This window comes from Mercenaria mercenaria, chromosome 3 (assembly GCF_021730395.1).
Source record: "Mercenaria mercenaria strain notata chromosome 3, MADL_Memer_1, whole genome shotgun sequence".
NCBI classification, from domain to species: Eukaryota; Metazoa; Mollusca; class Bivalvia; order Venerida; family Veneridae; genus Mercenaria; species Mercenaria mercenaria.
The window spans coordinates 75,232,071-75,248,047 of NC_069363.1; the positions used below are offsets into that span (position 1 = coordinate 75,232,071).

The 15,977-nt window shown below is 36.2% G+C and overlaps 1 protein-coding gene across 1 annotated transcript; it reads right to left on the reverse strand.

The window, feature by feature from the left end:
- Window positions 1–8,303: 8,303 nt before the first annotated feature.
- On the reverse strand, window positions 8,304–15,308 carry LOC123524376 (actin, cytoplasmic 1-like). The gene is made up of 2 exons (XM_045302523.2): window positions 14,884–15,308; window positions 8,304–9,659 (listed from the first exon to the last, which is right to left on the reverse strand). Exons 1-2 carry the CDS (start codon window positions 14,959–14,961, stop codon window positions 8,655–8,657), a joined length of 1,083 nt encoding a protein of 360 aa, XP_045158458.2. The 5' UTR covers window positions 14,962–15,308; the 3' UTR covers window positions 8,304–8,654.
- Window positions 15,309–15,977: the final 669 nt, after the last annotated feature.

Below are 15,977 nucleotides of genomic sequence, written 5' to 3' on the forward strand. Positions count from 1 at the left end.
ACGCGTATTCCTTTATCGAAAGAAATACACAAGTAATTAACATTCTCCTACGTACATGTCAGTAAACCGTTCTTCAAAATGTCGACTTAAATCTTTGAACAACACTGGACAAGCGTTCGTTTATTCAACGGTCAATTCAAGCAGTTGGTGTCAGTACACGATAAAAATTAAATCATAAAATAAATACTTCAAAAATGTGAACTATTGTAAAAATAAAAGCAATATCGATACAATTACAGTACATCGAATTCATAAAATTGATCTCAGCTGAATTCGAACCTATGGTAACGTGCGTGGAAGCCGTCGGAGAGCTTACCACTACGCCACCGTGCCATTAATAAACTATATAGGTTATTTTAATTAATGTAGATATTTTTAGAACACAAATATAGCGCGAAAACGCCCGAACATATGACGAAGATTAATGAGTGCCAGGTCAATACTTGTCAATATTTACGGACAAAACTGTAAATCGTTTTTTTTTTTTTTAAACAACTGCTTCTAGTATCGGATTCAAAGTGATCGAAGTCACTGTGTGAGATTATTTCTGCTTGCTTCGCTCACATATTTGATGGACCTGATTATAAAGGAGGGCGCTTGAAGCACAAAACTTTTAATGTATATATACGTTTCACATTTCTAGAGGGAACATTTTCTGCTGGCTCTGGAAATCCTAACAGTTTTCACCCAAAATTCTGAAATCTCTGTCAGCCCTTGTAAATTTGTATGTACTTCAAAAGGCTTAAACATGATTAACATAAAGCTTTTAAATGGATAATATTACACCACATCTTTTATGAGGATATGGAAAAGTTTGGGAGTTTTTTGCTTCTATCTTTATGATAATCTTTTCGACTGTGAAATATCCTCATTGTTGAATATACATAAATGTCACTTTAGTTTACAGCTTAGCATAGCTGGCTTCCTGACTTAATGATGATTTTGAATGGTTTAGCCTCTAAAATAGCACGATTTTATCTCTTTCCTACTTGAGTTTTTCTTCTGCTTTTAGTGAAAATTCCTGTACAGAGCAAACACGGGAACGGGGTCTAGTGTATGCCTAACAGTGTATTTCAATCATTTTCTTATCTTCTTCATGGAAAGAAATAGCCGGACTGACGTCATATCAGCTATGGTCGTGACCCCAAGTAGGGCTCGAGTCCTGCGAAAGACACCTAAACAGCTAGATCTCCGATCCCCTTTAAAGTGTATAGTTATACTGTATAAGGAAAGTTACTTTTATATACTTCCTTTACCGTTTACATCCCCTCGTATACATTAAGGAAGTTATGCAACTTTGACGGTTAAACGCCGGGCTACAAGGAAACTTAGATTAAAACCCGGATCTCGTATACGTTAGCAATTAGGTAGAAACCCGCGCGTGTCCTGATATAACCGGCAACGAAAGTGTTGTATTGGTGGGAAAAAATGCCACAAAACCAAATCTTGAAAAAAAGAGTCTTGATAAAAAAAAACGATATGCTACTGCATATATACATCTTAATTATATGTTAGAAAAATATAGTGTAACTGATCAACTGTGAGGTGTTATTGAGTGTGCTTTGTACATTTACTTTTACCAAAAAAAAATGATATCAAATTAATGCAGTATCATTTACACTCACTGCTGATTCACATGTTTTTTCTTCTTCCCTTTTTTTAATCAGTCTAGCTAAAATCCCTTTGAAGATAAAAACCAAGAAGTCATCACAAATGAACTCTGTTTTTATCTCAAGGATACATTACTACCCAATACGTCACGCATATTTATGAAATCTTGTATTTAAAAGAGTCCTTTTGTTCGTTGTGGTAATGATTCAGTAAAATGTACACTGTGTCTCCTTAAAGATAAGCAAAATTGTTTCCGCTACTCGAGATCCCTGAAAGGTTCAACATTTATACAATACACTGCGAAGTATTGTTTCTGTAGTCATTTCCTTACTAGGTTTTTTTCGGTTTATGTTTCTTTAGGAGTAACTAAAGCTACTCGCCCGCAGTTTGAGTGAATTTTTCAACATGTTCATTTCCACCAAGTTTGGCGTAGAATGTATATGACACTGAAAAATGATAAAGTAGGTGAAAATAAAAGTTAGACATTGGTAAAAATGCAAGAAGAGTGTAAATTTTCTGCATTATTTCAAAAGCGTTGCAAAGGTTTACTCCCTTCTGCACAACTAAAGGTCTCCGGGCTAAGTAAATGTTTACAACTACAGGTCTTCGAGCTTTAGAAGCCAGACACCTGTAAGAAGTAAATGTTCACAACAACAGGTCTTTATGCTACAGACGCCAGTAAGACTACAGCTAGGTCTTCGGGCTACAGACACCAGTGAGAAGTAAATGTTCACAACTACGGGCTATAGACGCAAGCCGTCAGTGACAAATAAATGTTCACAACGCACAGAAATGAGTAAGAAGTAAATGTTCACAACTGCATGTCTTCGGGCTACAGACACCAGTGAGAAGTAAATGTTCACAACTACTGGTCTTCGGGCTATAGACACCAGTGAGAAGTAAATGTTCACAACTACAGGTCTTCGGGCTACAGACACCAGTGAGAACTAAATGTTCACAGTTACAGGTCTTCGGGCTACAGATGCAAGCCGCCAGTACGAAATAAATGTCCACAACGCACAGAAATGAGTAAGAAGTAAATGTTCACAGCAACAGGTCTTTGGGCTACAGACGCAGGATGCCAGTAAGAAGCAAATGTTCACAGTTACAGGTCTTCGGACTAGAGGCACAAGACGCCAGTAAGAAATAAATGTTCACAACGTGCAGACATGAGTCAGAAGTAAATGTTCACAACTGCATGTCTTCGGTCTACAAACACAAGTAAGAAGTAAAAGTTCACACTTAAACTATAGGTCTTCGGGCTACAGACGCCATTTAGAAATAAATGTTCACAACTACAGGTATTCGGGCTACAGACGCCAGTAAAAAGTAAATGTTTTTAACTACAGGGCTTCGAGCTACAGACGCCAGACACCAGTGAGAAGTAAATGTTCACAACTACAGGTCTTCGGGCTGCAGACGTCAGTAAGAAGTAAATGTTTTTAACTACAGGGCTTCGAGCTACAGACGCCAGACACCAGTGAGAAGTAAATGTTCACAACTATAGGTCTTCGGGCTACAGACGCCAGTGAGAAATAAATGTTCACAACTACAGGTCTTCGGGCTACTGACGCCAGTAAGAAGTAAATGTCCACAACTACAGGGCTACGGTTACAGACGCCAGACACCAGTGAGAAGTAAATGTTCACAACTACAGGTCTTCGGGCTACAGACGCCAGTAAGAAGAAAATGTTCACAACTACAGGTCTTTGGGCTAAGACGCCAGGTACCAGTGATAGGTGAATTTTCACAACTACAGGTCTTCGGGCTACAGACGCCAATAAGAAGTAAATGTTCACAACTACAGGTCTTCGGGCTACAGACACCACACGCCTGTAGAAGTAAATGTTCACATCGCATACTCACAAATAAGAAGTAAATGTTCACAAATACAGATATTTGGGCTACAAGTACCTGACATCAGTAAGAAGTTCATGTTCAGAAAAACAGGTATTCGGGCTACAGACGCAAGACGCCAGTAAGAAGTAAATATTCACAATTAGGTCATTCGGCTACAGACGCTAGACGCCAGTAAAAAGTAGATGTTCACAATTAGAGGTGTTCGGGCTACAGATGCTAGACACTAGTAAGAAGTATATGTTCACAACTACAGGTCTTAGGGCTACAGACGTCAGTAAGAAGTAAATGATCACAACTACAGGTCATCGGGCTACAGACGCCAAACACCAGTAAGAAGTTAATATTCACAACAACAGGTCTTCGAGCTACAGACGCCAGACGCCAGTAAGAAGTTAATGTTAACAATTAAGGTCTTCGGACTACAAACGCAAGGCACCAATAGGAAGTTGATGTCCGCAATTACAGGTCTTCGGGCAACAGACACCAGCAATAAGTTAATGTTCACAACTTCAATTCTTCGACTACAGACGCCACAAAGAAGTTAACGTTCATAACTACAGGTCTTCAGGCTACAGACGCCAGACACTAGTAAGAAGTAAATGTTCACAACTACAGGTCTTCGGGCTTCAGACGCCAGACACTAGTAAGAAGTAAATGTTCACAACTACAGGTCTTCAGGCTACAGACGCCAGACACTAGTAAGAAGTAAATGTTCACAACTACAGGTCTTCAGGCTACAGACGCCAGACACTAGTAAGAAGTTAAGGTTCACAACTACAGGTCTTCGGGCTTCAGACGCCAGACACTAAGTAAGAAGTGAAGGTTCACAACTACAGGTCTTCGGGCTTCAGACGCCAGACACTAGTAAGAAGATAAGGTTCACAATAATAGTCGTAGGAATACTGACGCCAGATATTTCAATATAAGCATGATACCCCCTTGCTCTTGGCCTCGTCACCGACATATCTGTCCGACCATACTCTGAAACAGCATGAACGAGTATTATATCTAACAAAAGACATATAACATATCATTATATCACCAAATATTATCACTGCTTTGTCTTCATTTATTTAGATATCTGGCTGTTCAAGCTGTTTCAATTCATGCACGAACATGAAAGCTGTGGTCTTAATGTCGAGTTAACAACAAACGACTCTGTGGGCCTTTAATATATCTCTCATCGCCAAATTCATACAGCTAAATGGAAGTTAGCTTTGACAGTCAAAATGAATGTCAGTCCTGGAGCTGGGACGAATTTGGCATCTTGAGCTGGTTTAAAATAATCACTGGGTAGAAAGTCGGCAGTCGTTTGAATTCAAATTGAATATCAATGCAGTAAAGATTCGAAATTTGCAATCTTTGCCGGTTAAAGTTAAGATATTCCTGCGAAATTTACACATTGATTCGCCGACGGAAATTCAGCCTTTTTGTTGAAAATTGAATTTCAGCTAGCTTGAAATATGGTGACAATCTAGATAAAAGCTATTTCGAGTATGATGAAGAGAAACTGACCAAAACAGGATCACACGTAGAGGAAATCATAGAAATATGAAACTTTGCGGTTTAATGATAACTTTTTTTCAATACGTGACAAATGATCTCACTTAAATGAAAAAAAAATACACACACACAAACTTCCTTGTTGGATAAAACCACGTCCTTAAAACATAATTCTTCCTTGTTAGAAATGTACATACCTGATAAAATTTTAGTCATAAAGTCTTTTTGAAACAAAATATAACTTATAAAACGTTAACATGATATATCTGTTTAACAAATATCTACACTACAATTGATTATAATTAGGCCTAAACAAATTCTTTGTTTCCGGTAACATGCTACAAAAAATTAGGGTAGGTAGGTCGGATTTTTTTTTCTGGAATTTATTTTATTAAGTGAGACTTCTCGGAAATTATTTTTGTGTCAAAAAATGAATACAAATAAGGGGGTTATGCCTTTAGAGCATCAGTAAGTTGATTTCTAACATCACTGAAAGTGCAGTTTTGCAACTTACTGTTAAAAAGTTGAAAACATATTCTCCAAGGCCATAAAACATCTAGGGTCGGGCCAAACATTTAGGGTATGTCGAGATACCGGAAACAAACAACATTTTTACGCCTTATCAGGGAAATCCAGATCCCGTTTCATTTTTTACGTCAACAAAGGGACTTATTATGCCATGGCTCGTTGATCTGTCCTTCCGTTTGTCTGTAAGTCTGTCTATTCGTCAGGAATTTTGTTTCCGTTCAATAACTTAAGAATGGTTTGACATATGATCCTCAAACATGGCTGACAAACCCAAGGTCAAGGTAAGAGAGACTGTAAGTACAAAAACCCGTCTTGCTAGATCTCTCGAGAATATTTTGACATACAATCCTAAAACTCAATATGCACATTGGTCATAACAGTAAATGATCCCAATCCATGTCAAGGTCAAGGGATCAAATGTCAATGTCCTAGTGAATGTAAGTACAAAAACAGGTTCCGCTCGATATCTCTAGAACCCAGTTCCCACGGGCAATGAATTAATTTTATTGATTTTAATGCAAGTGGGTCTAAAGTCAAGGTTACAGTGACTGCCAGTTTAAAACTATTTCCTCTCAATATCTTTTTAAACCCTTAACCTACGACTTCTTACTTAGCAAGCATATTGCTTATTAATCTGAGATCATTCGGTCAAAGGTCAAGGTCACACTGTCCGTTTGCACAGAAACCGTTTCCTCTTGATATTTTGAGAACGACTTGACCTAAACCCCGCAAACGCTGCAGTAGATGACTCCTTGTGATTTTGAGGTTAGTGGGTCAAAGGGTCAAAGGTCAAAGGTCATTATCACATTTCATTTAAAACCTGTTTTCGCTCAATGATGACTGTATAAATGATTTGAACCTCAGATACGGTAAACACATTGTTTATGTAGAATGAATGACCTGTTATAAATCTGAGGTCAGACCACGACCGCCAGTACAAAAAGAATATTCACACTGGACTCTCCTTGAACTTTAGGTTTCGTACTCAAAGGTCATCGTCACGATCAGATGGACGGATTATGTGATTTTGCTGGTCATCCGTCCGACGTTTTGCAAGTTAGTTTCCGTTCAGTAACTTTCGAATGTTCTCAAACTTGACACATTGCTTCGGCTGTATTTCGCTCTGCACATTGGTGCTCTTGTTTTTGTTTTTTTTTTTTTTGTTTTTTTTTTATTTTGTTTTGCTTGTTATTGGTTATTCAGACATTAATTGTTTAAATGTGTTTTTCCTCAGGAAAATAGCTCTCACTTCAACAATTATGCATTCTTTGTAACTCATTAAAATAGTAGCAGCACAATTTAATAAGCGCGTTGCAACTGTAGCTATGATTTGTCAAGGAAATGGAATGGGTTTTTTTAATAGGTCGTCTTTTGATGGGCTTATTTTTACCATATGCAAAACCAGGAATGCTTAAAGGAAGAAATGCCTATGTAAAAGGATTGCGTGTTTGTGAATGAGATGGGATTTGGAGAGTTTAGAAGTCCCTTCCGAAGTGCTTGTAAGTGCGCGCCGAAAAAAAATCAGACAAAAAAGGAATTTTCACAAGCCCCTGGGCACCGTTTCGGTTCGTTCTTTTCCTTTTTTTTTTTTTTTTTAGTTCCGTCGCATTGCATTTCATGTTTTGTCGTTATGACGTGAAAAACTGAACGAAACATTATGGCGAGGGCGATCAAATGAGACGAAACAACGAAAACATATCAAAATGCTGAGTTTTCGTTGTGGTGGGGTTGGCAGAACAATAGGACGAAACTGGCAGAAATCTGCCACCATTTATTTGACATATTTACATGGACATAATCAGGATCTATTGATTTTCATAGAAATAGTGATAAATATAATAGCAATTCTCGTAAAACTGGCAATTTTTGAAGATTTCTACCTCAAGTCAATTTTTTACCTTATTCTTGCACCTACAAACCGCCGCTGTTGTTGCACTTTATTTACGTACTTCATACTCTTCGTGTTGCGATTTGCATGTATAATTTTACTTTCAATCGTGCGGTTTTAGCGCTTGAGCTTATCACCAATGTTATAGACTGTAAACACATATGCCCCATCCCCTCTCTCACTACCACATCCTGTCCCCTGATATTGACACGAAACTTTGTAATTGACAGGACAGGTTTTAGAACACTATTTTTTCACTTTGCATTGCCACAGGTTCTAAATTAAAGCTGGCTTTTGTTTAAAATTCATTGTGTATGTATATTTGACATTTTGGTAGAAAAAAAAAAAGACATGGAAGAGAAGACTGTATTTCATGAAGCGAAAGCCAATTTTAGTATGAGTAGTACTACCAGGTCATAGCAGTGTGATTTTGTAAGCAAATGTGACAAGAGAAATCTCTCTTAAAAGATGAATGACCCCAACTTTTCTGTTCATTTTATGTCAGTTTTATCAAATTTCTTTAAAATGAGGTGATGATTTGTTCTCTGAAATGGGTCTAGCTATGATTGACATCTCCTTAAAAATTGTCTGTTTTATATAGAATATATAGGGGATACTATTCAGGCTTATTTGACATTGTTATAACTTGAATAGGGACAAGGGGTGGAGGGTGGGGTGGGTGGCAGACAGCATAAGGTATGTAGTTTTGAATCACTTGCCCCTTTACAGCTTTGTTTCGAAATCTTACTTGGATCCAGCTACCTTAAGGACGTTAAGTGCTTGAAATACTGTTTGGAGATGAGTGGAGAAACGGAAGTCAAAACCCTCTACCTCTGTATTGAGAGTATGCTGCTTTAGGCCTGCCTTGCCTAAATCGCTTATATATACCGTCCAAAAGACTCCAACACTCAAACTGTGATATGGAACACATGTATTTATTGCACAAAATCGATATTTTCATGCCAATTTCTATCTGAAGTACTGTACATCCTGGCCTAGTTTCAAACCTCTATGGTCTAATATAAAAGACATGGGAATCACCTACTGTAGACAGTTATCATAGATGAAGAATTGGGAAATATCCTACCAGATCTACTTCATGGTTTACAGTTTTTACTGTTGAAATAAACGAATGTCATCCTACGTTAGAAACAATGAATTTTTGTTGTTTCCAGTAAAAAAATCTCAAGATTAGCTACAGATAAATTCAGACGGCATATATAATGAGTACATTAACATTGCGATTATGTCAATAATTGTGGATCTAGAAACATTTTCTGTGTACAAAGGAGGGTCCAGATTCGTCATATTCTTGTTTACTGATCCACATCTGTTGAAAGGTTGGCTGTGAAGCCAGGATAGAACCACAAATCCATACAGAGTATTTCCTCTCTGGTGGAGCAATGATCTTGATTTTCATGGTTGATGGAGCAAGGGCTGTGATTTCCTTCTGCATACGATCAGCAATACCTGGGTACATTGTGGAACCGCCGGACAACACGGTGTTTGCGTACATATCTTTACGAATGTCGACGTCACATTTCATGATACTCTTGTAAGTTGTTTCATGGAGACCTGCGTATTCCATACTAAGGAAAGATGGCTGAAACATGGCCTCTGGGCAACGGAATCGTTCTTCGCCAATGGTGATGACCTGACCGTCAGGGAGTTCGTAGCTTTTCTCCAGTGAACTGGACGAAGCAGCGATGAGCATTTCTTGTTCAAAGTCTAGAGCAACATAGCACAATTTTTCTTTTATGTCTTTTACAGTTTCTCTTTCAGCAGTGGTTGTGAAAGAATAACCACGCTCTGTAAGGATCTTCATAAGATAGTCAGTGAGATCTCTACCAGCAAGATCTAATCGCATAATGGCGTGGGGGAGGGCGTAACCTTCATAGATAGGGATGCTGTGTGAAACACCATCACCAGAGTCCATCACAATGCCAGTTGTTCGACCGGATGCGAACAATGAGAGAACAGCCTGAAGGGCGACGTACATTGCAAGTGTGTTAAAGGTTTCAAACATAATTTGGGCCATTTTTTCTCTGCTGGCCTTCGGGCCGATCGGAGCCTCGCTTAGAAGTACAGGATGTTCTTCTGGGGCAACAAGGAGTTCATTGTAGAAAGTGTGGTGCCAAATTTTCTCCATATCGTCCCAATAAGTGACAATACCGTGTTCGATCGGGTATTTCAATGTTAAAATATCTCTCTTGCTCTGGGCTTCGTCACCGACATAGCTGTCTTTCTGTCCCATACCGACCATCACACCCTGAAGGGAGTTAGTGAGATAGCTGTTATTACTGACGTTAAAGATTGCTATACATGTTTATTATTTAAGATGGAATGCGCCTAATTTGAAGTTGTTATGTTCCGTTTCGAAATTTTGTTTAATGTAAAATTCATCATATTCCTCATAGAATGCGTATTTTACTTTTTTGATATTTCTGTAACTTTTTTCTCTACAAACCTTCAAACACAACTATTGACGTCCATTTTTGATGAACCATGATTTCACGTCCGTCAGACTGTTTTCTTAGATCGTTCTGTTCAGTCAACAAGTATCGATTTGCTTGTTTCTCATCAGATTTTCATTTAAAAATGTCTTTGAAATGGTGTATAATTTGTGGAGATCATTTTAACGTTGAAGCCGATATTTACGTTAAAGTGACGTCAGAGCGACAAATATGACGTTGAGTTTTAATTAAAAAGTTTGCGTTAATCTTGTCTCATGTAAAACCCAAATGATAGACTTTGACAAAAAACTATCACGATCATAAAAACTTTATTTTCTGTCGATTGAAGGAAAAAAATTATGGGGTCACCGAATTCATTTTCGCGTAAAATTACGTTACGCTACCCTACCCCCAAATAACAACATAGCTTAGTTTGGCTGTTTTTCTAATATATCTCTTTTCAAATCTTAGTATTTTACATTCTCATTCATCAGTTGTTCACTACAGGCGTGAAGCGAATCATGGAACGTTAGAAAGAGAGTTTTCCTTTCAAAAGAGGTCTTTCTAACTGTAAAATTGGCGACTTCATTGAGAAATGGTTTGAATGCAGAATGTATAACATACGCCAATACGACAACTTTGCTTAAAATACTGATCATGTTATTTTTGAAAGTCGCTTTAAATATATTTTCTATATGATAAAGCTTATTTTTTTAAATTTTTCTTATTCAAAGTACCAATAAACATGTTTTCCGTTGCAAAACACTACTAACATGAAGAATATTTGCATATGCAATTGTGTTTATTGTTCGAAGTTTTCACACTTGAAACACAAACAGAAAGCATCATTATTTTAAAATATCATTGATCAATATTATACAACAGAATCAAATATTCTAAAGATTGTGATTTCAGACGTATGACCCTTGACTCAACCGCCCCTCCAAGGGAGAAAAGGTTGTTTGTATCTTGTTTTTCTTAATATTACCCCTAACCCTCCCTAAGTACGCACACACGCACGCACGCACATCCCTATGTCTTACATTTTTACTATTTCGTTTCTTACTTCACCACCCTAGTAACATCTGACCAATAAGATAAGTTGCCATGGGCTTGCCCGGTTAATTACCCGCTCCACGCATACATTCGCATAATTTGATGGCCGAATTTGGTTTTACGGGTCAGAGTTAATTTTTCATTATTTTGAAATTTTATACCACAGACGCTATTTGAAATAAATCATAACTTCTACAAGTTCAGTATCCATGATATAAGAGAGGTTTCGTTGAGTTACAGCGAGTGTCAGTCACAACCGCTTCTTTCTTTCTTTCTTTTACCCCATCCGCTTAGCTCAGTAGGAGCGCAGATCTATGGATCGCGAGTTCGGTCCCCGGGTAGGGCATGACGATTTGATAGAAGGCACATGTCCGAAATCATTCGTCCTCCACCTCTGATTTATCACGGTGGTGAAGATAGAAGTTATTTGTTGAGAATACAGAATCCAGGAACACTGGTTAGGTTAACTGCCCGCAGTAACGTAGAAAAAACAGAGCTAAACCAAAAAAAAACAACAAAAAAAAAACATTCTTTCTTTTTTTATGTCATGGAATGTTTTCTTTAATCGTATTTCTTATGTTTCTAATATTAGGAAACAGTATTATGTATGGAATATGTTTCTGTTATGTGTCTATGAATACAAGGATAACATCTGTACACACATCTCCGGAGAGCTAAAACCTCTTTGCAAAGGATGGTGTTTCTATCTAGCCAAGTGCTAAATAAATTAACCTTTTCAGAGCAACAGTCTCCGTACAACAAATAATTTATGCTGTTTTCCCGCGGTCATTCAGGAGGATTCGCTTTATTCGAAATCGGGGAGTCCGACTACCCTCCAAATAAACGAAATATTTCCAAAACGTAAAATTTGTAATAAAGTTAGATAAAATAATGTTTACTCGAACATGATGTTATAATTACATAAAGGCTTTCTAAATTTTAAAAAGTTGTATTAGCACTTTTTCCGAGTTGTGTGTTATGTTAAAATGAATATTTCTCATTTTCACCTACGTTTTACTTTTTTCGGCGACGCCGTCTAAATTCGTTTTCGTTACCTATGCCACGAGACTTCAGTTTGCAAATCAAACTACTTGATAACGCATTATAGATAATTTATCAAAATGGAAGATTTATGCAACAGTCTGCCTGATTGGACGAGAGTGTCAATTTCTTTCACTCTGTTGATTGTGCTACGCTGAGTGAAATGTAGACAAAACGTTTATCCTAAACGACGCTGTTCACAGTTTTAAAGCTAACTTTGGCTCAGTATATTTAGCAAGAATATTGATATATCTCAAAATGATAAGTAAGTTTAATAAATATGATAAAACCCTGTTCAAATACCAACATATATCAAATTAAAGAAAGAGCTGAATACGGTCTGCGTATCACATGAATAAGGGTGTGATAAGAGTCTTTAATGTAGAGAAGTGCTTTTTAAAAGATTTTCCTTGTTACAATTGTCGTCTGTATATGAAAAGATTTCTTGCTTTTGTGACTTATTCAGATTGCATATTAAAATGAGTACTTGTTTGCTTTGATATATTTGTTATAAATTATTTAACTGATTTATTATATATGAATATTTTCCTTTAGTATGGTATGTAAATATTGAACTCAGTTGAAATCTGTTTCATTATATTACACTGAAATGAAGGTACGCTGCAAACAGTTTATCTATGTGATATGACTACGGTCAAACTTTGCTTATGAAACAGAAATATTGAAATAATTACAATTGTATGTTTTGCTTGACCTTCAGTTTTTTATAGGTGTGACGTCACTGTCCAAAGATGCATGAATAGCGAATATGCATTTGTTAAAGCGGGATCAGTTAGCCTATTTTAGAAATAAATAAAAATAACAAATAAAAAATGCTTTAATTGATTTTTTTCTGATGTATTCTAATCAAACTTGATTTGTAGCATCTTTATTAGGACCGCAGCCAACTTTGTTCAGCTGGGACATTTGACCCCTTTTAGGGGCTGCTAGAGCTAAAACTAGAAAATGCCTTTATACAGTGTCTCATGAACAGCATGGTGGATCTTTGTCATACTTGGTCTGGAGCATCATTATAAGGTCCTCTTCCAAATTTATTTATATATGAACTTGGGCCCTATTAGGGACCACTATAGCTAAAAGTAGATATGCCTTTCTTCGCATTAACCACTAAAATGTAATGGATTTTTATCAAACTCGATGTGTAACAATATCGTAAGGTCTCCTGCTATTTTGTTACAAATAGGGATAGGGACCAATTTAGCTAAAACTATAAACACGTTTAATGACCTCTTCTCATGAACCGCTTCATGAATCTTCATCAAACTGCCGCTGTAATTATTCGTCTAAGGATAAACGAAACAAAATTGCAACCCTACGAAACCTTTGCGAAAAATTAAGAGAACCATTTAAATTGTTAAAGTGCGGTGTTTAGTTTTGCAATTTGAAAAATGTTAGATGAAAGATGAATGTTAGATGAAAAATTCATAAACTTCTTTCCTTATTACAATTCGCCGACTATCATTTTTAAAGATATTTCTTGTTCGTACTGTGCCGAGGTTGGCCAGGTTCTGTTTACCCCAGTTTTATTTTCTGAAGACTGGTTGTTGTTCGAAACTGCTTCATTAAGAATACACCTATATTAACTAATAAGATATTTATAGCATATATTTATAATGTAGGCCTATATTTGTTTGCCTCAGTTCTATTAGATGCATAAAATTCTTTATGTAACAACTGTTTATGCATAGATAATACGTCACGGAAATAGCGGCATGTGATGGAATTCTATACAGGTACTTGTTATAATTAAAAGGTTGAGATAATTCAAATAAAGCATTTTCACTATATTCTGTCGGGGTTTTTTAAATTTATTTTTGTAAATGTTAACAATGTAATGTGCACCGGTACATAAGTTTTCATGTATTATTATAAATTGCGAGATAAATCATTTCACTTGTAACGTTGAATGAAATCATTAATAGTTGTAAAGGCCTCTTTTGATTAAATTCTACTTAAAATATGTTAAACATTAAATCGAGTTCTACACAGAAATATTTCCTATGTATCAGAGTTTAAAAGCTATTTGATTTAATTTTACAGTAAATAAATAGTAAGTTATACCTTAAGGAGGAGATACATGAAAAATATCAATTGCGCTATCTTGTGATTTTGGGGTGGGAGGGGGTAGGGTAGCGTAACGTAATTTTACGCGAAAATGAATTCGGTGACCCCATAATTTTATTCCTTCAATCGACAGAAAATAAAGTTTTCATGATCATTCTAGTTTTTTGTCAAAGTCTATCATTTGGGTTTTACATGAGACAAGATTAACGCAAACTTTTTATTCAAAACTCAACGTCATATTTGTCGCTCTGGCGTCACTTTAACGTAAATATCGACTTCAACGTTAAAATGATCTCCACAAATTATACACCATTTCAAAGATATTTTTAAATAAAATTATGATGAGAAACAAGCAGATCGATACTTGTTGACTGAACAGAACGATTTAAGGAAACAGTCTGACGGACGTGAAATCATGGTTCATCAAAAATGGACGTCAATGGTCGTGTTTGAAGGTTTGTAGAGAAAAAAGTTAAAGAAATATCAAAAAAGTAAAATACGCATTATATGAGGAATATGTTGAATTTTACATTGAACAAAATTTCAAAACGGAACCCAAGAACTTCAAATTAGGCGCATCCCACCTTAAACACTTAAAAACGTTATGTCCTTTTCTCATGCTGATTTTTAACACAACCTTAAAAAAATCTTGCAAAAGTCGAAATTAACATAAACTAAAACTTTACACAGATATTTTCTAATGAAAATTGTTTAGAACGCAACGATTGAAGTACGAGGTATAATTACAATATTCCTAAGGTACTCGAAAACCGCTTTTTACATAGTACCTGCATAAAAAATTTAGTTCAAAACATTTTTTTTAAGTATTACATTTGAAAAAGGCTTGAAATAACTAACCGTATGTCTTGGTCTACCAACAATTGATGGAAAGACGGTTCTTGGAGCGTCGTCACCAGCAAATCCAGCCTTACACATACCGGACCCATTGTCGATGACCAATGCAGCACCACCTTCTTCGACAATTTATATCTATTACAAGCAACTCACAATCCATTATCTAAATTTACTTCTGATCTGCATGACGCGCATTCATATGTAAGTAGAAAAGTTCTTAAATATATATAAGATAGTTCCGTTCATTAAATTTCTCAATAGAATAGCTGAAACACTTGGCTTAATAAAGTAGCCCTATAATTTTTCTTTTTATAACGACCAGCTCCAATTAGAGTAATCTTGGATCAACGATCATGTATAATAGTAAGATTTCAAAGTTTTTATTTTACATTATTGTTATGGTTCTTTAAACTCAAAATCATTTTTATAAACTTAGCATTTAAATTATTTTTCATAATTCGAATATTGATATATAAACTATTGGCAAATGGTTATTGACTTAACGTCAATACAAGTTTACTCTATATAAAGTATAACAATCTATAAGGCCAAACAAAAATGGTTAAACGTTTAGCGTACTCTCTTAAGAAATCAGCCACCATATTTAACACACATCGTCAATTCATTCATATTTTCTATAGATTACTAGAAACCACTTTCATTCTGGATTCAGCTGCCTTGCTCCAACGACACAGACACCAAAGGCGAACTGGGGTTCCAAAGAAGCACCATTGCTCATATTTCGAGCATATCATGCATGTCAGACTAGATTGGCTGACGTCATTTATAGCAACAACTGAATTCAAGATCGGTTGTAGATTAAACTTGAAGATCAATACATAATGCTCTGCCTTTAAATGGTATTTGTTAGCAAAATTAACTTAATTTGAACACACGTGTTTCTTGTTAATATACATTTTTAAAACGCTAAACATGTGCAGCGACTCTCCGAACTCACCGATGCTGTATTGAGCAAGTCGGTCGTGTTACATACCGTATTAAACAAGGTATGTTACATGCTTTTTTGAGCAAGTTGTGTTGCTTCAGAGTAGAGCAAGTTGTGTTACATAACATAACATAGGAAATTATGTTACATG